At 56.0% G+C, this 24,073-nt stretch overlaps 1 protein-coding gene across 1 annotated transcript in view; it reads left to right on the top strand.

Annotated features, from left to right (window-relative positions):
• Window positions 1-24,073, top strand: part of NOL4L (nucleolar protein 4 like) — a 62,148-nt gene that overhangs the window by 12,067 nt on the left and 26,008 nt on the right. Inside the window, exons 2-4 of the mRNA XM_009471486.2 lie at window positions 5,513-5,668; window positions 9,377-9,488; window positions 13,843-13,952. Coding sequence (XP_009469761.2) covers window positions 5,513-5,668; window positions 9,377-9,488; window positions 13,843-13,952 — 378 coding nt within the window. The remainder of the gene's footprint in view (window positions 1-5,512; window positions 5,669-9,376; window positions 9,489-13,842; window positions 13,953-24,073) is intronic.

Raw genomic sequence — 24,073 nt, 5'->3', positions numbered from 1 at the left:
AAACGTCTGTTTCGGTACTGTAGCCTGTGCAGAAGGAGTAATTGCAGAGGTGGGCTGTGCTCCGCGCGCTCGCCGCTCCGTCTGCCGGCGGTACGCGCGGCGGTGGGCGCGGGAGGCGGTGGGCCGCCCGGGGAGATGGACCTGAGCACCTGACGGGGGTGTCCCTGATGGCACGGCAGGATTTCATCCCTTGCTGCATGCTGCGGTTTCTGCCCTCTGTAGGTGCCAACTGCTTTTTCCTGTGCACGTCCGCGCCCTGTTACAGCTGATAATTTTTTTCTGAAGAATAGAAATTTCCTTAGAATGAAACACAACTTGTAGGAAATTAGAAAGGCATCTTAAAGAGAAAAGAGCAGCAGAGTGCTCAGACAAAACACAAACCCAAGTTTGCTAATCTCAAAATAGGTATGTGACGGCACCTTTGCGCACGCAGCGGAGGGAACCACCGAGGGCTTACCGTAAGGGCGAGGGCCGGCTGATTGCCGCAGAGATAGCACTGCCGAGCGTGGGCTGGGGAACCCGCGGTCGCGCCGTGGGGTGGCTCGCTCCAGCGCGGGACCGGGGAACCCTGATCCTGACCCGGCTCAGGGACGGTGGCCGTGCCCCGCTGCCGGCGGGCAGCAGGAACGCAGGCAGTGACCGACGCTGCCTCTCTCCTGCCTGCAAGGGAGGTGACCTTGAGGGGGCAGCTTGGTACCGCTGGCCCCAAACCTCCCTTTCGGGCGTTCCAGACAGCAGTGGGCAATTAGAGTTTAACGTGCTGGGAGGCTCTGTACTGGGGGGGAGATGCTGCGGCTGGGAGATAGGGAGACGAATGCTTTCACGTGGGAAGTGCGAGAAGAGGCGAGGGCAGAGGGTCTGCTCCCCGGCCAGAGAACAGAGCGCAGCCATTATCAGGCAGGGCTCTGCCGGCAGGAAGCGGCTTTTGACTCACAGGAAGCCGAATTCGGCTGGTATCGGCCCCTCGCGCGAAGGCCAGGGCGGCATTTTATCTGCCGTTGAACGTGGCAGATGGGGAAGCAGTCGGCACTCCCTCCCATCCCGCTCCTGCTCCAGCACCCCCTGCCCGACGGCCCTCCCGCGTACCCCGCTCTGAAAAGGGATGCTCCCCCGTGGGCGGCGAGGCGGGGGCAGCTGCCCGGGCCCCAGGATTGCTGCCAGCCCCGCCGCAGGAGGCAGGGATTGCCCCCGGGGCAGAGCCAGGACCCTCCAGGCTGCTGAGCCCAGCCCGGGCAGGTAGCGGGTCCTCCACCAGTGTCCCCACCAGTCGGTCTGAAGAGGAGCTGGGAGCCCTCAGAGAGCTGGCTCCGGGGCTTGCAGCTCGGACTAAATCCTCCCAGCTTCTCCCAAATCAGAGAGTCCGAGGTGGGGAAGGGCTTGCGGGGACGGGGAGCTCTTTGCACGGCGCCCGCTGCTCATCCCTCGGCCTCTCTGTGGGGCTGGGCCCCGCGGCGCGGGGAAGGGGAGTCTGGTTTCGCAGGGGGCCGCGGCAGCGGGGCTCGGGGTGGAGGTCGCCGCGGAGGCGAGCGGGTGCCAGCTGCCGGCCTGGGACCTGCTGCCCCGCGGAAAACCCGCGTTGCCCGTCAGCGCTGCAGCTGAGCTGCGAATCCCCCCGATGACGGCAGTTTTCACGCAGACGCCGGGCAGCTGAGGCATGGCCGCAGGGGCCTGCGGAGACCCAGCGGGTCGCTGGGAGCAGCAGGAGCCGGCCGGGTGGAGCAGGCCGGCCGGGGATCCCTGCGGCTGCCGCGGCCGGGCTCCGAGGCAGGGCCGGTCCGTGTGGGAGGCACGGCGGGGCTGCCGCGGGGGGCGAGGGGAGCAGCGGGCAGCGCGGCTGGGGCCGCCGGGCCTGCCCGCACCCAGGGCCTGTGAGGTGCGGGACCCCGGCTGCCCGCGGCCCGGGAGGGGCCGGCCGCGGCGGGGCGCTGCCCCGCAGCCGGAGGCCCCGCCGTGGCGGGGGGGGGGGGGCCCTGCCCGTGGCCGGTCGGTGCCGGGCGGGGCCCCGCGGCCGCGGCCGGGCGTGAGGAGGAGCCGGCGGCGGGCCCGGCCCGGCCCGGCCCGGGGGAGCGGATTACCGCCGGCAGCGCGCGGCCCCGCCGGTTGCCATGGTTACGCCGCTACCTGCCGGCGGGCCTCAGCCCGGGCCGGGCGGGGGGGCCCGGCCTCCCCGCCGCCGCCGCCGCCGCCGCTGTCCCGGCCGCGCCCCGCTCCGGCCGATCGCGCCCCGTCCCCTCAGGCCGAGCCCGGGCAGCGGCGGAGGACGGAGGGGAGCGGGCGGGAAGGGGGGAAGCCCGCGGCGGGCCGGGCGCTGCGGGCAGGCCGCGGGGGCCGCGGGTCGAGCGTGCCCGGGGCGGCGGGGCGGCGGGCAGGAGGGGCTGCCGAGAACAAAGATGCCGGGGCAGGGGCTCGGCGTGTGGCGGGCGGCCCCCGTGCCTGTGGTGGCGCTGCCCGTCCTCCTGCCTCGCCCCAGGACATCTTCCCCGCCTGAAATGGCTGTCGCCTCCCGGCCTCGGGGATGACGGCCACCGGGCCACCCCGGCCCGAAGCGGCCCCCTCCCGGCACTGCCCTCGGCTGCGAACGGAGCCCGGGAGGCGGCTGCGGAGCCCGGGGAGGCCGAGGGCAGGGGAGGCGCGGGGGGCACCGTGCGCTGCCCTGGAGGCTGGAGGGGGCTGGTGCGGGGGGACGGGGGGTGCAGGGGTCGTGAGGTGTGCGGAGGAGGCAAGGAGAAGACCGGAGGAGATGGGGAAAACGGCAGGAGACCTGATGGGGAGCCTGGGGAGAGGGCAGCGGGCGTTAAGGGCGCTGGGGAGGAGGCCGGAGCTGCGGGACGGGGGGGGCGCGGGGCTGGAAGGGGAGGAGAGGGGAGACAGACCGGTGCCGGGCAGGTGCAGGGAACGGCGGGGTGCCCGTAAGGTGGCAAAGGGACTTCTCCTCCTCGGCACCCGGAATGCCACCGGCTGCCGAGTGCTTATGGCAAGGCTGAGCTTTGCTCCTGAGATCTTTTATGCATTTTGGGGGGGCAGGTGACTTCCAATAAAGCCCCAACACCAGAGGGGGGGGGTAAAAGCATCCCTTATTCCCAAATGAATTTGTATTGCTTTTTAAATCTAAGGGTTTTTAAGCCGTTCTGAGATATTATGGGCTCTGACTCATGCCTTGAATACTGGTGAGCAATGCTGGGTGTGGAAGGAGACACTGGAGCGGCGTGGGCCCTCTGCGAGGTGGTCTGTAGCCCCTGTGTCCGCTTATATCCCCAGGCAACATTTGGGTATGTGGCCAGATAGAAACCTCTGTCACCTTAGAAGTGCTGATTTGATACAGCTGCTTACATCTAGGCTTTGATACCTCATGCATCTCACCTGCTTCCCGGAGCTAAATAATCATCACGGGGAGAGGAGTCACAAGGCTGAGGAGGGGATGGAGAGGTGTGTGGAGTCGGGGAGGGTCGCTGCAGGGAACGGGATGTGGAGGAGGCAGCCCCGGCACGCGGCAGCCAGCCGGGGCGGAGAGGAAGGCAGCGCTGGATGAGCAGAGCGGCTGTAGCGATGCCCACGCCCTGAGGTTACCTTAACGCCATTCGGTCTGAAACCGAGGAGGAACTGGGAAACCGCTGGCCGTGCAGGGAGGAGAGTATTGGTCGGGATGGCTCTGGAAATAGTGATTTGCGTAGGGGGTTGGTTACAGCCTTAATCTTGAGGGCTCTGCTTGTTTCATCTGACTGCGCTTTTCTCCTGATGCCTTTTCCTTTGTCCTGTTTCTGTAATTATCCTCATTTCAACCCTGCTCTGAGGATTATTGGTCAGTAGGAAGCCTCCTAACGCCCGCTCCTCCTTGGCAGGGGAATACCCATGCCCTCGATTAAAGTGAAACTCCCCAAACGGTGACAGAAGAAATTAGATCTATATTCCTCAAAGGCGCTCCCTCGGGCGAAGTTTCCCGACCCCCACCACGGCAGCTCTGCCACCCTGCCCCTTGTGTTCGTTCTCAATATTCTCTTTGTTGCAGCCACCTTTACGGACAGCTCAGGGCTCCCCGGGGAAGGCGGGGTGGTTGGTGTTGGGAAATCCTCGTGCCCGTGTCCCGGGTGAGCGCGGCGACCCGTCCCGCTGCAGTCCGTGCCCCGTACAGGCAGTCTCCGTTCCGAAATGGGGGTGAGGAGCCAACTTCAATAGGCAGCGCTTTACATTAAAAGGCTGCTTCCCCAGGATGTTGGGTAGTCGTTAGCAGAAGGCGATCCCTCTGAATGATTGATTTTTGAGAGTCCCTTGACTGGTAGCTTAAGAAAAGCATTTATTCGATTTATAGACCGTATAAGATACACAGACCCCAACCGCTAATAACAGCAAAAAATAAAGGTTAGGAGATTGGGTGTTCGCTTTGCACGCAGGCCTCTGCCAGCCCCTGCCTGCGTTCACAGATGCGTGAGTGCACGTGAAAAAGATAGTTTGCCGGTCATTCAGATGCGCAGGCTGCTGTTCACCAGCCTGGTGTGTACCAGCTGGACGGCATCCATGCATACCTTTTCGGAAAGCAGGCCTCAAAAGGATGCAGCATGTATAGATATATGTATGCATATGTGTATATAATATATATATTTTTATATATATACAGCTGTCTGTGCAACAATGGCGTTTTTTCAAGGAAAAAGCTAAGCGAGCGCCCGAAGCCTGGCCCCTTCTCGGTACCCCAGCCATTGGAGCAGCCCCCGCTCGGGTGCTTTGTGCCGGAGCGCCGCTCGCAGCTGCCGGGTACCAAAGGCTGCCTCCCCTTCCCGCGGCACACCCTGCCAGCGTGAGCTGACACCGTCGGTGCCAGTCGGCTCGGAGGAGCACTGCTCCCCACACTTCCCACTCCCACCAGTCTGTCACCACTGCCGTGTGGCAGAATTACTGCCTCCTGCTCTCCAGCACATCCTAACACACAAAGAGCTGTGCTGCTGCTGCCAGCGCTCAGCTGCTCTGCGTATGCGAGAGAGGGAGGGTGCCTTGGAAAGGTCAGTGCAGGGAAGGAGGGCGATTCTGTCTCCTTCCTTTAGGGGCTGTATCCTGGCATCACAGCGCAGCCTTGTCCTGCTGGCTGATCCGTGTCCGCAGGGACTGCGGCCAGCCGGCGTGCCCCACATTGTGGGGCCTCCCAGGACGGTTTGGTACCATGTGCAGGTCCAAAGAGCTTCCTCTGCCTGTTCCCCGCCTAGCAAAATCATCCCAAATTACAAAAACTGAATTTCTCAATTGGTTGTGACTCCACTCTGGGCTCTTCCCTTGTTTTTGTTCCTGGCCCAATTTCACTGGCAGCTTTAGCAGCACAACAGCAGCAGCCGCCACTGCCCTGGCTACAGCAGGATCCTCCCCGGAGCGCTGTTTAATTTATCCCCCACATCCCCCGTGCCCAAGGCAGCCCGGGGCTGGAGCACCGCCACTCTGCCCCCTCCAACCGCATTAGCCCCGGGCCGATCTTGTCACCCCTGTCACCCATCGCTGACACTAACTCAACTTGCCTGCACTGTTGTAGGGGGCAGATGGACTGTCGGAGCCTGAGGGCATCTCTCTGAAACGTGTGGCTGTGGTGGAAGATTTCTTTGACATCATATACTCGATGCATGTGGAGAGCTCATCGGAGCCGGGCAAAGCACCCAAACATGCCGGGCAGAAGAAAACCTACCGAGCGGTGAGACTCCCCCTTCGCGTGCCCCGGGCAGCGAGGGGACGGGAGCGAAGGGGCAGAGGGGCCGTGGGAGCGGGCGTCCCGCAGGGATGGGGATGGGAGGGCAGGTAGAAGCGGAGCCGCTGGCGGGAGGCAGAGGCGAAGGAGAGTCCTGTTTGCCTGTGCGGGGAGGCGTGAGAAAGGAGTCGTTTAAAGGCAGAGCAGCTGTGCTCGGGAAACCGGGCTGCAGGGGCAGCACAACGGTACGGCTGCTTGGAGAGGAGAGACCAAGTGAATCGTACAAAGACAACTGTACGTGTCGGGGGGGAGGGGGGGGGCGGAAAAGAGAAATGCTCAGTGTTACTGATGGGTGAGGGGATGTTTGCCCAGTCCCCTGCGCCCTCTGCTCCGTGCCATCTGCCTCCCCGTCTCCCTTGGCCGGAGGGAGATGTCTCGCGTGGGCCTTGAAGGGCAGGAGCAGGCAGAAAGGGGACTGGAGCACGGCTGGAGCCCGCCCCTCTTCCCTGGCCGAGCGGATGCTCTCGCCAGCCCATCCTGGGTTTCCTCCGTTACAAAATGGAGGCAGGCACCGAGCTGAGCCTCGTCAGGTGCTCCATGGATGCTGAGAACCAGCCCTATCCATCCTGAAACCACTCTAGTTAGGTCAGGAATAATTTAGCTTGAAGTGTGCTTCTCCAGGGAGCTGGCTGTTTCTCCTGACTCTGCACAGCCCGTCGGTGCAAACGTTTGGGCTCTCCTTTCACAAGAAGAGCTGAATTTACTGTCCAAAACCGAGCTACTCCCTTGAATCCCACAGCCCTAAGGACGAGGTCGCTTAGAGATAGAAGTGGCTGGCTGGCAGCTCGTGTCTCTGGTGTATACATCATCTTGGAGAGGGCTGTGCAGGCTGCCCTGCTCCCTGTGATGATGCCTGAGATTATGCAGGGCTCGGTGCGCAGCCGGAGCCGGCGCAGGGGTGGAGTCTGTCCTGCCTGTCCTGCCTGCCTGTGTCGCCAGCCCATCAGCAGCTCTGGGCGTGCGGTGCCGGAGGGGCACCCGGCGCCCCGCAGCCCCCCGCGCGCAGCGGCAGCCCCCGGGGAGCAGGGCTCTGCGCTCACCGCTCGCGGCATCGCTCCGTGCCCTGCCTGCTCGACGCCAGCCCCTGCGGCAGAGCGCGGGGCCGGGGGCCGGGGCACACGCTGACCCTCCCCGGCCGGGGGCAGGCGACCTCTTTATAGTCAGGGGGATGCAGCCTCACCAGCACGACCACAATTCAAAAACTTTCCGCTCATTTCCCCAGCAGACCGCTCCGACCCTCCCCTAATTCCTTCAATTCAGCTCTCTGGAGGACTAATCTGTGCCCTGCACAGCCTCAGGGGAGCAGGCTGGATCCGTCTGTTTTCCCAGGCCTGCTTGCAGCAGTCAGAGAGCTTCACGCTCCACCCCTCCGTCTCCCTCTTGAGCTGAGATCATCACATTAGCAGCCTGTATCCCCTCCTGACCTGGCAGGAGCTGCGGGCTGGGCTGGCTGGCCTCGCTCATGCCCGGTCTCCCTGGAGCGCCTTTGCAGCCGGGTCTGGAAGGTGAAATGCTGCATAGCGCGCCCCGCGCCGCGGCTCGGCGCACAAAGGGACGCTGCTGGGCGGTCAGCTCGGGAGGCTTCGGTGTCCCCTGCCGTTTCTCTCCCTCTCCTTTTCCCCACCATTTCTGATTAGAGGCACTGGAGAGTTTGCCCTTGTCCGTGACCTCCGGAGGGAGGCAATCAGAAAGGGAGTTTGGATGGGAGATAACTCATCAAGGAAGCTGTCTGCTCTGCAGAGCATCAAATCAGCTGAGAAATAACAACTGTATCACTAAAATTAGCTGAACATTTGCAGCAGAGACTATGGGCTTGCTGGAGCACGAGAGGCAGGGAAGCTGGGCTGAGCGCCGCGGGCAGCGCGAGGGGACGGTTCCCTGCCTGCACCACGATACCACATTTGCCACCAGCAATTTTCAGGCCCCCAGTTTCAGTGTTTCTGTGGGAGACCCTCGTGCTTGTGCACTGATAAATGTCGCAGCGAGGCAAAGGCTGAGCTGAGCAGCCGCTCAGGCGCAACAGAGCTCGATGGGGCTGTAGGAAATAGGAGGAAATCCCCCGAGGACCAGGGACCGCATCCTCCATTTGAACGGCTGGGACGAGGTCCCTGCCTGAACTTTCCACCCATCTGGCATTAGCGTGCATGTAAAACCTCGGGCTCTGCTGCCGCTCAGTGGAGATGAATGTCTCTCCCTCCCACCGCAACGTCGGGTCACGGGGATGCTTTAGCCATGATCAAGCAAACCCTCTGCCCCGTTGCACTTCTTCTGTATCGTTATTCTATTCCAAGCTTAAGCATCACCCTTCCCTGTAGGACAGAAAAATGCTTGGAATTCAGGTATTTTTCATTTTCGTTACCAAAATGAGGTGGGCGGGTGGTGCTCGCTGGCCGGAGGAGGGGGCTCAGGACATCCTGGGCTGCCCGCCTGGCTCGGCCCCGTCACCAGCCGTCGCTCGCGAGGTGTCTGGTTGCAGCCCTGCTTCCCGTTATGAGCCCCACTTCTGCCGGGCTCGCGGCCCTGAGGACTGGCCCGAACAATTGAATTTCTGTCTGCTTTATGACCCCACTTGTAAGTGCTGTGACCCCTGCTGGGGTCACGGCCCCTGGTTTGGGAACCACCGTGCTAGGACGAGTCGCTTAGACCAAACAGGATGGGTGATTAACCGTAGGAACCAGCTCCAAAGTGAGAGGTGGGCTCTCCACCTCTGAATGCCTTCCAATTAAGACCAGATGTCTTCCTGGAAGATGTTTTAGGCAAACCACAGGCTACCGGGCTGCAGGAGAGCCTGGGTGAAGTTCCCTGACTTGTGCTGCACAGAAGGTCAGGCTCCATGATTTGATGGTCTCTTATGGCCTTAAAGAAATCTACGTTAAAGTTGCCTCATTCCTTCTCCAAATAACCTCGTCTTGATCTTTAGAAATACCATAAAATTGCTGCTGGCAGGGATTAATTGGAATAATAGGGCTGAGTGATAGCCAGGCACCTTCTGTGGGTGCTTCGATCTGGATGCAGTGTTTAACTTCAGGCATCCAAGTTTAAAGTATTTATCCTTAGCTTTTCCTCATCTGTCAAATACAAATATCCCACAAAGGTTCAGGAGACTTAATTCGTTACTGTTTGTAAAAATGTTTTCAATTCCCTAGATAAAATATGTCACAGAAGTGCAAAGTATTATTAACAGTAATTGATTGTCATTGTGGGAAAAAGTGACCTGCCCTTACCAAAGATTAATGGATTCTTCAGGTTACTGGTGTGATGGTAATTAACAACGCAAACAGAGCTGACGAGACCTTACTTTCTCATTTGATTCTTACGCGTTCGTAGCTTCGCTCTTCCCAGACTCCGAGGGGGAGCGGAAAGGAGTTTCTGGGAAGGAGTGGCTACGCAGGGAGTCCAAAGGTCTGTCCGTTTGTCCCGGGGCCTCTCTGACACACCAATTACCCTCCCAAAATGTTCCTCCGTCAAGAGCTGCTCCGGAGGGAGGGATTCGGGGATCCCAGGACCGGTGCGTTGCTGTGAGCGGTTGATGTTCTTGGCCAGGCTGAGCAGGCGAGGCGGGAGGGTGCCCGTGGCCTCCCGCGCCCTCCGCCCGGCTCTCCGTTAGGCGTTCTCCCTCGCCCAGGACATACAGCCGTCTCGTTATTTTCCCAGATTGCAGAGACCTATGCTTTTCTCCCGAGAGAAGCTGTGACCAGGTTCCTGATGAGTTGCACCGAGTGCCAGAAGAGGATGCATTTCAACTCCAACGGACTGGAGCCCAAAGGTAAATGCGAATGAATCCTGCCAGCAGAGCTGACGCAGCGTTTCGTACCGGCGTGGTATCACTGATGCCGTCAGGATACCGCCCCATCGATGAGATACTTCTTTACCAAATGGTTTTCCTAACCTGTGTTATTTTTCATGCACTTTTATAGCTGAGCTGAAAGAATTGCTTAAATCTGGTTCATCCATCGCTGTTTTCAGCTTAGAGAGCAGCAGCAGTCCAGCTTTCTTTCGAGCGGGCAGGCAGTTTCACTGCTGAGTCCACCTTCCCCAGTGCAACCGTGCAAAGCGTGGGTCAAAAATACTTCAGCTACGTCCGCAATCAACCCATAATTGTGTGGGGGTGGAAACTCAGATTTCTGAAAAAATGTGACCTAAAGTTTTTCCTTTAAACTACTAAATTTGTAAGGAAAGACAGTGAATAGGTCTGAATAACTGAAGTTTCTGATAAAGAAGGAATTTGCAGTAATTAATAGATATGCACGTCATGATCCTATTTTTGATAACGGAAAGTGTTTTGGTAATCAAAGTTACGTTATGCCTATGTATACAACCAATTAGCGTGGCCATTGTGGCGGCTGGCTCGTTACGGTTCTTTTGTAAACGGAACCAATCTGCAGCTCCTAGGCCTAGAAGATATAAGCAGTGCGTAAGAGGGGACCCGGGTTTCTTCCAGAGTAAATGGTTAAAGTTGATGTTTGTGTGCTTTTTTTCTGAATTACAAACTTGTTTTCATGATCAAGTGCAAAGCATCAAACTGACTCCGAGAGGTTTCACCCAACGAAAATTGCTTCTTTAAAAAAACATAAGCAAACTGCGGAGAGTTAGACTATTTCAGAACTGTTAAGGCAACCAGGCCCATTTGGCAGCTCTTATCAAGCGGAGAAGCAGAATTAAATGTACAAAGGACCCAACAATAGAAAATTTCTAGCATGAAATACCGATTTCCGACTGTTTACTGCTAGGAGCAGAGCTACAGACAGCCCAGAGGTTCCATTCAAGTGGACTATGTGTGCCAGCTATCCAAAGCTAGTGACTGAAATGCTTTGTACTTGTTATATTTTTTAGAAACTCTCCCAAATAATCCTATGTGACATTTATTAGCCTGAGCTCCATTACCGCGGCACTTCCCGCTCTGCCAGCTAAGGGCCCGGTCCCTCTTTCCAGTTAGGTCAAGAGCAGTTTTGGCCTTTGGCCTCACCGGGAGCAAACCTGACCTTTACACTGGCTGTGCCGCATCCATCACCGGTGACATTCCAAGTGCTGCGGCTGCAGCAGTCGGCTCCGTGGACGGGCAGGGCGATGGGATGAGAGTCAGGCCAACAAGGACGTCGCCTGTTGGCTTGATCCAAGACGGGACACTGCCAAACGCCTGGCCCTAGCCGAGCCGTCCGCCCCGGAGCTCGGCATCCCTCTTCGGGAGGCAGCCGCTGAAAAGGGTGGTTGTTCCTTCAGGGGCTCCCTCCTGCCCACCCGCCATCCCCGCGTCCCCCGTGCCTCCCCCAGTGACACGGCACCCGTCCCGCCTCAGGGGCAGCTCAGAGGTGCCGAGTATCCTCCCCAGGGCAGCCCTAGCTGTGGAACCATGATCGGGGCTGAGATCTGGCTGTCTTGAGCAAACGTACACGTTAATATAAATTATATATTATTGTCATAAAGCTTTCTCCCTTACCACTTCCCTTAAAAATTAATCAAACAGGCAAACAAAGGATCCCACACATACGAAGTCCTGCTTGGTACCCACGGGGAACGGAGGGAGAGAAGTGCCTTTCGCTCTGAATAGTACCTAAATAGTGACTAAGTACCTGTGAAAATGCATGAGGTAGATTAGATAAGGTAACTTTTGCGGGGGAAGAGTCTCTGATTTCACTAATACACATTCAGGAATTTATCGGGAGCACATCACCTGAAAAAACATTGGGGCCATAGAAGAATTACCTGGGTGTATGCACATGCGTACGCACATACGAGCGTATATAGGTAAAGTTCAACTCGGTAAGATGAGAAAATTTGAGTCATTCCTGTCTCTTCCTGCTTCTCTTGTCTATTAAACAAATCTCAACACATTTCATTTGTGATCACAAAAATCCCTAATTAAACGTATCTGACACCCAACCCTGCAGGGCACCCGCCTAATTCATAAAAGCAAATTGTCTTGCTCATGGGGAACTTCGAACGTCGCTGGACTTCACTGTGATCGCTTTACACTGTTATTAAATTAGGAGTAATTCCAGTGGAGTTACACAAGCGTGGAATCAGGATCGAAACCGTTTTACTTTAAACCATTCTGCCTGTTCCCTCTGTCCGTCCGGCACGTGGGGCGTGTGATGGAGACAGCTTTTTGAAAAACGAGCTGAAGGATTCCAGCAGCCCCCCCTTGTGACGCAGGATATGAGGATTATTCCCGTGGCGGTGGCGTCCCCCAGGCCTTTTAAAACAAAGGTTTTCTTTCTTTTCCAGTTAGCTTAAAAAAAAAGGGTTTGGTTTCTTAGGCCAAGCTCTTATCTGTTGCAGTCGCACAAATTCACAGTAAATTTGTGGCTGCTAACGGGATTATTCCAGGTTTACGTCAGGATGGTTTCAGGCAGAATCTCAGCACCGGAGATCATCTGCCTCCTCGTCCTGCCCGTGTGAGGGTGCTGAGCGGCCTCTGCGGAGCCTCCTTCATTTCTGCAGCGCTGAACTGCGAGGTGGGGGATGGCGGGAGAGCGCAGAGCATCCTCGGAGGCCTCGCCTCGTCCGCGCCCTGCTTCAAGGACGGAGCGGCTCTACCTTTGTTACTCCTAGCAAACGCCTTCCCAAACTCCTTAAAGACCCAAATACCGCTGGCCCCAGCCCGGCTGGGGAGGGGGCCCGTTTTGTTCCTGGGAGCTGTTTCCCCTTTCACCACAGAACCAGACTGGGAGAAGCGCCCCTCGCGCTGGGATTTTACCATCTTTTCATCACAAGATAACAACCTGGCACAGTAGAATAATGGGTTATTTTGGGTGCTTAATATATAAAGGCATAGAAGTGCTCTTAATTAGTCTATAGGTCGAAGCGTGACGGAGACCAGCGACACACAGCCATGGGGGAAGAAGGGAGGAATTGGTCTGCGAGGCTGCTAAAAGCTTTGCACCTTCAGGTTTGAGCGAGCTGATGGCCTGAGCAGCTCGGGCCACCCCTTCCCGCGCCCGCGGGCAGGAATGCTTCGGCTGCCTGGGGGAGAATTAGAGGGACCGGGAAAAAAAACAGTGTATTTCCCTGGACCCTAAGTAGGCTCTTGATACAGAAGATTTGCAAAACCTATGCGATGTTTAAGTCGGTTACAGACAGTTTGGGGTCAGGTCATTTCTTAATGAGACACGATCGATCTGATATTTCCAGAGGGGTGAAGCATCTTCAGGTCTGCTGAGTTTCACTGGGATTTTTTGATATTCAGCATTTCTGGAAAGCAGGCCCATTATGTTTGGGTTGATGGGTTTTCTAAGGTGCTGTAAAACATTTTGGGACGGCGCTTTTTTCGCGGGGCTGTGTCAGAGGTGCCTGTGAAACCAGTGACCCCAGAAAATGCAAGCCAGCCAGGGAGGTCCCCAGACAGGAATGGAAACCTCCCACCATCGGTTCACCTTCAGCTCCTGGAAATCCTTCTTCCCTGTCCGCTGTTGCTTAAGCTCGCTTTCCAGATGATGGCAGAGCTGACAAATCTTGGAGAATTCAGAAAAATCACTGAGACTTTGCTTTACGGGGACTTTTCTGGTCTGGCTAGACAAAACGATCTGCAGGAGCGGTCTGAATCTAGAGTGATCTCTAGAGCTCAATATGAGCCAGAGGAATCAACAGGAACAATTTAAATTAAAGATTTTTAAAATTAAGTTTGTGTTTTAATGAGGGTGTTAAAAATAATCTTCATCACCAGATAGAGATACTTAATAAGTTGCCTTAATGTTAACTCCTACCTGAGGGAATCCCAGCAAAATTGGCAAGACTTTGCAATGCTAAAGCAAGCTGCAAATATATTCGTGTTCATCAACCTCTGCATAAATCCCATTTGCATGGAAGTGCTTCTGAGGCATCGGCAGGACTCGCTTTCTTCCTCTGCTACATTCTAGTTCGGTAGACTGAAAAATTGTGTATTATGTGTAGTCTTTTCCGCAGGTGACAGCAATGCTTTTTTTTTTGCACAACAACATCTGTTCTGTAATTATGTTCTTGGTGGGGTCGTGTTCTATAGGAACCTTAGCTCAGCGGGCACCAGCTCTCGCTAGGGATTCAAAGTGCTTCTAAATACGCCCGCTTAACGAGTATGAGAACACCTCACAGGCCTGTGCTTCCACACCCCTGTCTCTAAATAAAGTTTTTCCTCTGTTCTTCAGAGAGCGAGCCACCTTCCTCTTTGGTTTCTGGGATCATTGACTACAACATGCCCCTCACCTCTACTTACCTGAAGCAAATGAAGCTGCGGGTGATGAATTCGCAGGAACAGGTGAGTCGCGCCCGGGCGCGGGGCGGCGCGAGGAGCAGAGCGGGTTTCTGCCCGTGCTGACGGGGTGAAGGCAGCGGCTGTGCTTGGCGCATCGATTCTTGGAGGACGCTTTTGGAAACGGCTGGTTTGTCCAGGCGGGTCAGGCTCTGGCCCAGTACAGCGAGTGCTGGTGCGTGGAAGCTGGGAGGGCAGCGCGCCTCTGATCTTCTGGCTTGGAGAAAGCAAACGGGGCTGCTTCAGCGTCGTGTCAGCGGAGAGGAGCAGAGGTGGAGTTGGTGCAGTTATTGCTTGTAACAGTCTGCTTGTCCTTTGGCCGTACAGTTCTTCTAAGAAATTGCCTTAAAAATACATATGGCACATAGGAATTTGTTTCTTTACCTCCTCCCAATTGCCTGGGAGCTTTAGCGGACGGGGTCTGAAACCCAGACCCTGCTTCGGTTGCTCCGGTGTCTCTCAAACTGATAGGCAATTGAGGAAGTTCAGCCACAGCCGCTCCGCTCCCGTGTCAAAGTGGGAGAAGGCTCAGGTGTTCGATGAGGGTGTGAGCCACTGGATTTTGGTCTGGGAATGGATGGGGCAGGCTGCCACAGGATTATACCCAGGCTGTGCAATTTTCTGAAGTTCTGCAGCTGCAGAATTAGCAATGGGAACCTCTGTGCACCATGGAAACAGTCTATAAAAAGAAAAGTATGTTTTACTTGCTCCCCACAATCTGCACTGGAAGCCAGTGCTGGATTTTCTTTCCAGCACACTGAAACCTGAATCTGATCTCCTGCGTTACTGCCAGTTGCAAGAAGTGAGAGACTTTGCGTTGTGCAGTGGTGGAAAACATTGCTGATAGCTTGAACTGTGAAGCTGCGCTCAGTGGGTACTTCTGTCTCGTGGCACCCCGAAGGGACGTTGGTTAGAGCATCCATTGCCAGGGTGTAAAATGCCAGATGTGGGTTCGCTGTCAGGAGCCGGAGAGATACCGAGCTCCTCCGTCGCTTCAGCAGCGAAACCTTCTTGCTGGAGGACAAAATGGCATCTGACAGGAAGCACTTCTGCGTTCTGGAGCTCTTGGCCTTTGCACGTGTTGGACGCTTGGGTGGGTTTAAAGTTTTGTTTGCAGTAGGTTATGTTACAGCTTTTGAAACGTGAAAGGCTGCAGTGCGCCAGGTTTTGTGCTCGGGCGGTAGAACTATGGACAGCTCCGGGGGGTGGCTGGGCTGAGCTGGGCTGGGCTGGGCTGAGCTGGGCTGGGCTGGGCTGAGCTGGGCTGAAATGGGCTGAGATGGGCTGGGCTGAACTGGGCTGAGATGGGCTGGGCTGGGCTGGGCTGAGATGGGCTGAGCTGGGCTGAGCTGGGCTGGGCTGAGCTGGGCTGGGCTGGGCTGAGCTGGGCTGGGCTGGGCTGAGCTGGGCTGGGCTGGGCTGGGCTGAGATGGGCTGAACTGGGCTGAGATGGGCTGAACTGGGCTGAGACGGGCTGGGCTGGGCTGGGCTGAGATGGGCTGAGCTGGGCTGAGCTGGGCTGGGCTGAGATGGGCTGGGCTGAGATGGTCTGAGCTGGGCTGGGCTGGGCTGGGCTGGGCTGAGATGGGCTGGGCTGGGCTGGGCTGGGCTGAAATGGGCTGAGCTGGGCTGAGCTGGGCTGGGCTGGGCTGGGGTGGGCTGGGCTGAAATGGGCTGGGCTGGGCTGGGCTGGGCTGGGCTGGGCTGAGATGGGCTGAGCTGGGCTGAGCTGGGCTGGGCTGGGCTGGGCTGAGATGGGCTGAGCTGGGCTGAGCTGGGCTGAACTGGGCTGAGACGGGCTGGGCTGGGCTGGGCTGAGATGGGCTGAGCTGGGCTGAGCTGGGCTGAACTGGGCTGAGATGGGCTGGGCTGAGATGGTCTGAGCTGGGCTGGGCTGAGATGGGCTGGGCTGGGCTGGGCTGAAATGGGCTGAGCTGGGCTGGGCTGGGCTGGGCTGAAATGGGCTGAGCTGGGCTGGGCTGGGCTGGGCTGGGCTGAGCTGAGATGGGCTGGGTTGGGCTGAGCTGGGCTGGGCTGAGCTGGGCTGAGCTGGGCTGGGCTGGGCTGAAATAGGCTGAGCTGGGCTGAGCTGGGCTGAGCTGAGCTGAAATAGGCTGGGCTGGGCTGAACTGAAATAGGCTGGGCTGGGTTGGGCTGAGCTGGGCTGGGCTGGGCTGAGATGGGCTGAGCTAGGCTGGGCTGGGCTGAGATGGGCTGAGCTGGGCTGAGCTGGGCTGAGATGGGCTGGGCTGGGCTGGGCTGGGCTGAGATGGGCTGGGCTGGGCTGGGCTGAAATGGGCTGAGCTGGGCTGAGCTGGGCTGGGCTGGGCTGAAATGGGCTGAGCTGGGCTGGGCTGGGCTGGGCTGGGCTGGGCTGAGCTGAGATGGGCTGGGTTGGGCTGAGCTGGGCTGAGCTGGGCTGGGCTGGGCTGAAATAGGCTGGGCTGGGCTGAACTGAAATAGGCTGGGCTGGGTTGGGCTGAGCTGGGCTGGGCTGGGCTGAAATATGCTGGGCTGAGCTGGGCTGGGCTGGGGACATGGAGTGGGTGGATGTGCCACTTTGTGGCATCTGATGGCTGTTTCTGGACCGCTTTTGGGTCCATAGGATCGAGAGCTGACATATTCCAACCGCCTTTGGCTTGTGCAAAGTGTTTGCTGGGTCTCGGTGCAGCTCCTAGCAGGGAGGCGTTGAGACCGCAGGCCCTGCCGTGGTCCGTACCGTTGGCTACCGACCTGTTCTTCTCCTAGGCTGAGGGCTCAGCGGGCCGTGAAGGCTAACCGTGCTCTCAGGGTTTGAGGCGGTTCTTTCGAGTTGAGTTTGATGTATACAAAAGGACGGTCTGAGAGGTTTGTCTAGTTACCATTTATGTGTTTTCTACCAGCTCCTCTTGGCTCCAAAGCTCTGTTCAAGAGAAGTGTGTTATGAAGCTTCATTAAACTCCTGTACCCAGTTTCTACAGGTAGAAAACTGGACTTGCAGTTTGATCTTATTTCCATAATAAAAAACACCCCAGAAGCTGGCAGGCTTTAGTACTGAATCTTGAGTTTTGAAGCTGCACGCTTAGGGATGCTTGTTTTGAGAACTTGGGTAATTTAGAGATTTGAGAAGTTGATACCCTGAATTTTGGTTTAGCAGTTTGCACCGGAGCTGTCACTAGATAGGTGGGTCTAACGTGCTGCTAACACAAACGCTCTTGAAGCTCGCTAAGATCGGAATAGAAGCATATGTCATACGGGAACAAAAAAAGGGACCAGCTGAGGCAACCAGCAGTTGTTGGTTTAGATCATAAATCAAACGTCTCGATGTTATTCCCTGCCCCTGAAGTTTTTCTTTTCCCGAGCTCTCATCGGTGTGTTGCAGCGTGGCTTTCTAAGCTTTTCAAGCTGTAGCAGCCAAGGGAAAAACCTGCTTGGAAGAAGTAAAATTTGCCGTTCGGTGTGTTACTGAAACTGATTCCTGAGAGCAACATAACAAAAGATCAGTCTTATTGCTCAGGCTTCTGAAGCATTAAAGCTTTCCATCACATCCGGAGGTAACGACAGTCTGGAGAGGATACAGTTGGTTGGAGCCGGTGGAGAAAATCCAGCGGGACTCGGGTGCCGTCCGTGCCGAGACACGGGACAGTCCCCGGCTTCCCCTGGGGAAGCAAGCGCCACGCTCCTAACGCAGCTGTGGCTGTACCGGAGCTGCTAACGCTGAAGTCTACGGGAAGAAAATGTGTGTAATAATATCAATACCGGGCTTCAGGTCCCTCCACCAAGCGTTCCCCTGCTATTTTTTTCCGTCTTCATACTGTGCGAGGGAAACACGCCAGCACTGTCCTTTTTCCTGGAGGATCCTGGCAGGCTGTGTGGAGCATGGGCCCTGAAAGAGGGGCTGCTGCTCTCCCTCTCCCCAGGGAGGGAACCTTGGGGCTGGGGAGTTGGAGCTGTTGGGGTTCCAGGTGTTTACAAACTGCAAAAGTCCTCCAAAGATGACAGAAATAATTCTGACTTTGCTACAAATGCAAAAAGGAAGAAAATACAACCGGCTTTTAAAGTTTGTTTGCACTATGCAAATACACACTGCGTGGTTTTTATATATCGGCATTTACAAAACGATACCGGTTCCTCTCTGGCTCGGCTTTGCTGCCATCCCACCTCGCTGCCTTGCGCTCGCGAGCATTTGGTGGTGATAACAGAAATAAATTAAGCAACGGACTTGTGTTCGGCTTGGCTTTTGCCAAAAGCAATTATTTGTCTGCAGCAGCACCAGGAGGAACTTGCTTCACTTGGGGTAACAACGAATGAATTTATGCCAAAGCGGCCTTTTAATGTCATTATTCAGGAAAAAAAAAGTGCGCGGGTAGCTGTAATGTATTAGTGCTGTTACGCACGTCGGTATTAGGGCAGCAGTGTCCCCGCGAGGAAGCACGGCCAGAAGAGCCTCAGAGAACGCGTTTTATCTCTGCTTAGGGACAAACAGTCAGGAGAGGAGCTCACAAAAGGAAGAGTTCCTGCAGAATATATGGCAATGGCTTCCTTGGAGTCAGTGCATTTATTCTGGCGTGACGGAAAACAGCCGTGACCCATGTTGCTTAAATTGGGTTCGCTAGAACGTGCAGGAGCTGCTGGGGTGTGAGCCTTCCTTCGTTCCCGTTTTATACCAATTCTCAGATGTGTGAGGCGAATCGGGCCCCATACCCTTTCCCCAGAGGGCCGAGTTAGCCACGTTTCAGGGTATCCACTGAGGCATTAAAGCGTCTCTGAACTTCTGACCTTCCCAATCTAGCAGCGAAAAGGAATGAAAAGAAGATATTTGATATTTATCTATAATGATCCTTCCACCTCATTTTCAAAAGATAAATATTAGCATTTTAAAATGATCGGTTATTCGAGTTTATTGCAGTCATTTTCCAGACACTCTTTTCTGTCCTACTCAGACTCAGCCTTGGATTTATTTCCATGCCACGCTGTTGGGGGCATGATTTCCACTGGTGGCTGGTGGAATATGGAGGTTTTGAAAGGAGAAATCCATGCAATGCCAGACTCGCTCTCTGCGCTGGAGATGTGGCTGCTACCTTGGCAGACCCGGTCCAGGGCCGCGTAACCAGGTTCACACGGCACAGGAACATTTTCAAAGGTCGCTGCAATGCGTGCTGACAGAGGTCATGCAATCAGTGAATGGCAGGAGCTGCTCCTGGGCGGGAAAGAGCACGAGCGCTTTTCTTGCTGCTATGGCTTTGCTACACTGACGTGGAAGCGCTTGAGCGGGACAGAGCCTTGTCCTGCACCGTCACACGCTCCACCCCTCCAGTAACTTCCCTGCAGACCTGGGGTGCGTGACGGTGCGTGGATGTGAAGTGGTTTTCAAAACATGATTTCAAGCAATAATCCAAACAGCGGGTGATCCTGGAAGGGGGACGCAGGGGTTCGGATCCCGCGGATGTACAGGGAGTTGGCTTCCGCTGATGCTGCTGAGGCTCGAGCCTCCTCTGCGGGATCTGGGAGCTCACGGAGCCTCGTGAGCAGAGGCTGGTCTGCAATGTTAAGTCCTTCTCCTCCCGCTCTGCCGTCTCCCTGGTCCGCGCGTTATTGTGTTTGCTCGCTTCAGTGTCTCAGAAGGCTCCGATGTCACCAGAAGAGCTAAAATGCATCTTCCCCTGGCAGCTCGCTTGCTTCTTCTGCTTCGGATCCCTCCCCACGCTAATCCTGGGGTGCAGAACTGGGCCGGGGGAGGCAGCAGAGGATGGAGCGAGCGGCTGCAAGAGAGGGCACGCTAGCTTTTCATTTTCAGTCTTTAAGTTCACTAGTGAGAATTGCAGACGTCTCGTTTCACACAGTCCAGAGACCAGAACCAAACCTGGCAGAGCTGGCGGCTGCTGTGCGAGATCCGGGACCTGGATTTATCTGTTCGAGTGCTTGGTGAAGGGATCCCAAAGAAAGGCTGTATGTGTTCCTAGATGGGCAGAGGAGGCAGAAGCATGCAGTCAGGATTTGGAAGGAAGTGGGATGATGCGCCTGCATCACATGAGGATGATAAGGTACTTCCCAGTCCATTAAAGAGGGTGTTAAACATCTTCAGGAATAAATACCTCTAAATCAACTTGATGAGATAACTCATTCAAGAGGCCTTTCTTGGGCTTGGGAAGATCTTGGTTCTCTGATGTTAATTTTTAAGACATTTTGGAGCACTAGAGAAGTTCCCTGAATGCACCCTTACACGCAGAAGAAAAGGGAATATTGGCCGTACGCACAGAGGCACCGTGACCACAGCTGTTGGAAATACAGATTGAATCTGAGCGGTAGCGGCTCGCTCCGAGGCCCGCATCAGCAAAGCCCTCTAGTGGAGATGCCGCTTCTGCTGGCACAGGCGGGCTTTGCCTGACACATTTAAATTCTGCCCTAAATGACAGACTTCGTCCAGGCAAAAGCGGGGAGGCAGGTCCGGCCCTCATAACAGCGCTCTTCACTAGCAAAGATAGTTTAGCAAGCTTCCATCCTTGGCCTTGATGGCTCATGAGATGCAGGAGGTCAGACGATCAAACCATTTAGCCTGGTTTCAGACCCGTGTGAATGTCTTGCTTTCAGTGAAGGTCAACTCATTTCTGTTGTTGGAATTAACTCTGACGTTCCCAGCTAGTAAAAACTTCAGAGCTTTTCTTTCCCGTTGTGTAGATATTACAGTATTTTCCCCAGCGCAGCTGCATCAGGTGAGCTTTGTGTTTGTTCAATGCAACGCTCAATGCAAGCAAACAATTTGAGACCCGGACTTGGGCTGGCTGGGATAAATCCTGCCGCTGCAGCTTTCATCTTCAGATGAGATGTGATGCCAAGACCCCGACTCTTTGGAGTTTTGGGGAAAATCGCATTATTTTCTGTAGGAAAGGAGGTGTTAAATCAAGCGGCGTTGCCCGATTCCAGTGATGCTAGGCACAATTCGTCCTCCTGAAGTGCTCGGGTGTGTTTGTCGCTGCGTGCGACTGGTCTGGTCCGTGTTGCTCACTGGTAGCTGCGCACCGGTGGAGAGAAGCTGGTCCCTTTCCCACGCTCGGTTCACTTCGCCGTGGTGTTGCGCAGCTTAACTAAGGCCCCGGGGAAGCGGCTGGGGGATGTTCAGCAGTTTGTCTCACTCTCGGCGGAGCCGTGGGTCTCATGCTGGTGAGGGCCGGGTCGGATCAAGCAGGAGCAGGGCACGGCAGACCAGCCGTGACCCGGCGGCAGGAGCCTGCGGTGGGGGTGCCTGGGAGGAAGGACGGGTCGGTGGCACTTGGCTGCGGAGTGTGGAGTCCCCTGGGCTGGTGACGGTGACTCTGCGGAGCTCAGCACTGCACCGACGTGGCCATCGGGTCCCGAACTGGCTGGCCCACGCAAAGGCCGCGTGGGTTCCCTGCGCTCTCCGCAGCGAGGCCCTTCCGCACTGGGGCTGCTCCACCCGCGCGGGACTGGAACGGGTCGCCCTGCTCTGCGCACGCCCACCCCCGCTGCGCGGTCCCCAGCCGAGCACCCCGCTGAAGCCGAGCGGCTGGAGCCTGTTTCTGGGAACACGGAACGAGTAGGGCCAGAAACCACATTGTCTTTCTTTTATTCAGCATTTCTTCCAAGTGCCTCCCGTATTTGGTGAGGAGAGGTGCTGCCCGCTCCCTGTGCGGTAACCAGCATCAAAGGCAGATGTTCCCAGTAGAACTGGAAACAAAGTTTTGGTGCGGGTCCTGTAAAGTGGGGCTAGGAAACGTTCCCAGGGGAAAAAGTAGAGACCTGTACCGCACGGTGATGAAAGCATTTAACATCCATGGCATAGTCTCACGGAGCCAGTTAAATTTATCCCGTACTGTGGAAAGCTTCGCAGGGCGAGGTTTTCTGCGTCGTCTCCCAAGCCCAGGTGCTGACGTGCTGCGTGTTGACTTTGATCAAGTCACACAAATGGCTGCTTCTTAATTGCCTTCTCCCTTTAAAAAGGGGATAATACCTTAGAGAGACTTCTGAGGTCTCGCTGACTAATAAAGCTCTTCAAGAGCTTGGATGGCAACTACTTCGAGAGCGCGAACTATTATTAATGATTTCCGTTATTATAGAAGATGAAGCTGTGTGGTTCAGCTTTTTAACCTTGAATCGTGTACTTGCTTTTGTTTCCGCCGCTGTTAAACCTGCGCGGGCAGGCCTGCACCTTGCCTGGTTGCGCGGGCTCCCAAGACCCGCGTCATGAGCCCTGTGCGCGCAGAAGGAGCGCGCGTGTCTCCGAGGAGTCGGTTTTACTCGCAAAGATGGATTCTGAAAAACGTGGTACGGTCTGGGAACGGCTAAAATGGGTCTAGTGGTAGCTGTGTTTGTGTTGACTCGATTTGATCTGGGTGGCCAAGAGAGAAGCTGCGAGGGTCATCCTCAGTGTGTAGCGCAATGCAGGCCTTCCTGCCGGCGCTGTGGGTTCAGGCTTTGGCAAGAGGTGTTAGGGGATGCTTGGCCACGATCGACCTGTCCCCTCAAACGCCCGTTCCCTGTACTCAGGGGAAGGCAAAGGCCACCCACAGAAACAGCTCCTTCCCTGCCCCTCTCCCTGGCAGTGGCTGGTGTACCCCGTGAAGTACGGCGCCGCATTTCCTTCCCATCTCTGGGGCTCGGCTCCTGGGAAAAAAACCCCTTTTATTCATGCATATGCCAGATGCTAACAACTGCTGCTTTTACAGAAGGAGCGACCAAGATGAAGTGGGAATACAGCCCTCAGCCCACAACAAATCTGGTCTGTAATAAAGTTTCCCAAATCTGTACTCTCCTTTTTTTCCTGACTCTGCTCTGGCTGCCAGATAAGTTAAAATGTGTTGCCGATAGAAGCTGTGTATCCCCCTCGTGCTGTGCGACCGGGGCCCTCCTTCGGCAGCTCTTCCGCAGCGCCGTCCCTCTTGCCCCCCTTTCCTTACTGGCCTCGCCCCTGAGAGATTCGCTTTTTAATGCTTGTTGCCCGGTGGGGTTTGATGGTCACGGAGGACCCAATGCAGGAGGTCCCATTTGTTATTTAACCTACTTCTCAGAGGCACAAGAACATCAAGTGACTCGCACAAGGTTGCGCATGAGTCAGTGACTCCTCTGGCACGATGGCCAGATCCTGCCGTGCTGCAGTCCCCTGCTCTCGCCACTGTGCCCCGCTCAGCAACGACACAACTATGCAATTAAGCTCCTACGAAGCGCCTTAAATGTAGTTTATTCCTGGGTTTGACAGCAGCCCCGGTATTTTTGCAGAGCCTTGCCTTAGGAAATTACGACAGATGAGGTCAGGGCATCGTTAGCGCTGCCCTCGGAAGCGTCGCTGCCTGGTACGCAGGGGCGTCCCAGCCAGCCCATGGCTCTCCTCCGGACCCGCGGCTCGGGCTCCGGTGGCACCCGACGGGACCCTGTCCGGGCAAGCACAGCCCGGCAGGGAGCCCCCGGTTTTCTGCACGGGCAGGTCTGTGTCCGTGTGAAGGGGTTTGCAGGGACCAGAAGTAATGAACGCGTTGCGAGCAGAGAGGGGAGGAAGCGTCTCATAAATAATATATTTGATGTATATTATATATATAATACAATAACAGTAGTACTGGTTTGTTATGGTGGCTTTTTCTTAACATGTAATCCCGTAAGGCACTTACCCTTGTTCCTGACAACTTGATAGATTATTATGACCAATTCTATATCTAATTGCCAGTTATTCCCCCCTAGATAATTTGAATCCGAAAAATACCCACTAGAAAGGAGCTTGGCGTGCCGTTTCCCAAAGCTTCCCTGGCTGTTTCTGGAGCCGGCCCCTCTTCCGCCGGTGAGCCCCACTTCTGCCAGCCTCGTGACCCCGAGCGCTGGCACAAACAATTGCGTTTCTGTCGGGCTCGTGACCCCACTTGTAACGGCGGTGACCCCCTGGGGGTCAGGACCCCTCCCCTGCCCGGGGAGAAGCTCCTGCCCAGCAGCCATGGCTGAACTGCTGTTCCCCCCTCGCTCCCTGTGTGGACGCGGCCGCTCGGCACTAAGTTTGCCGATGTGAAATTTAGGTTAATCCATTTCCAAAGTGGATTAACCTAACCCACACAAAGGCACTTAGTATAAAATAAGAGTGTCCACATGGTGAGGCAGCGCAGAATAGTGACTGTGCTTCCAGCTCGCACCCTGGCTGGTTTGTGTCC

This window comes from Nipponia nippon, unplaced genomic scaffold (assembly GCF_047370975.1).
Source record: "Nipponia nippon isolate SJK-2023a ecotype South Korea unplaced genomic scaffold, ASM4737097v1 scaffold_13, whole genome shotgun sequence".
NCBI classification, from domain to species: domain Eukaryota; kingdom Metazoa; phylum Chordata; class Aves; order Pelecaniformes; family Threskiornithidae; genus Nipponia; species Nipponia nippon.
This window is presented reverse-complemented; position numbering and strand designations above follow the sequence as displayed.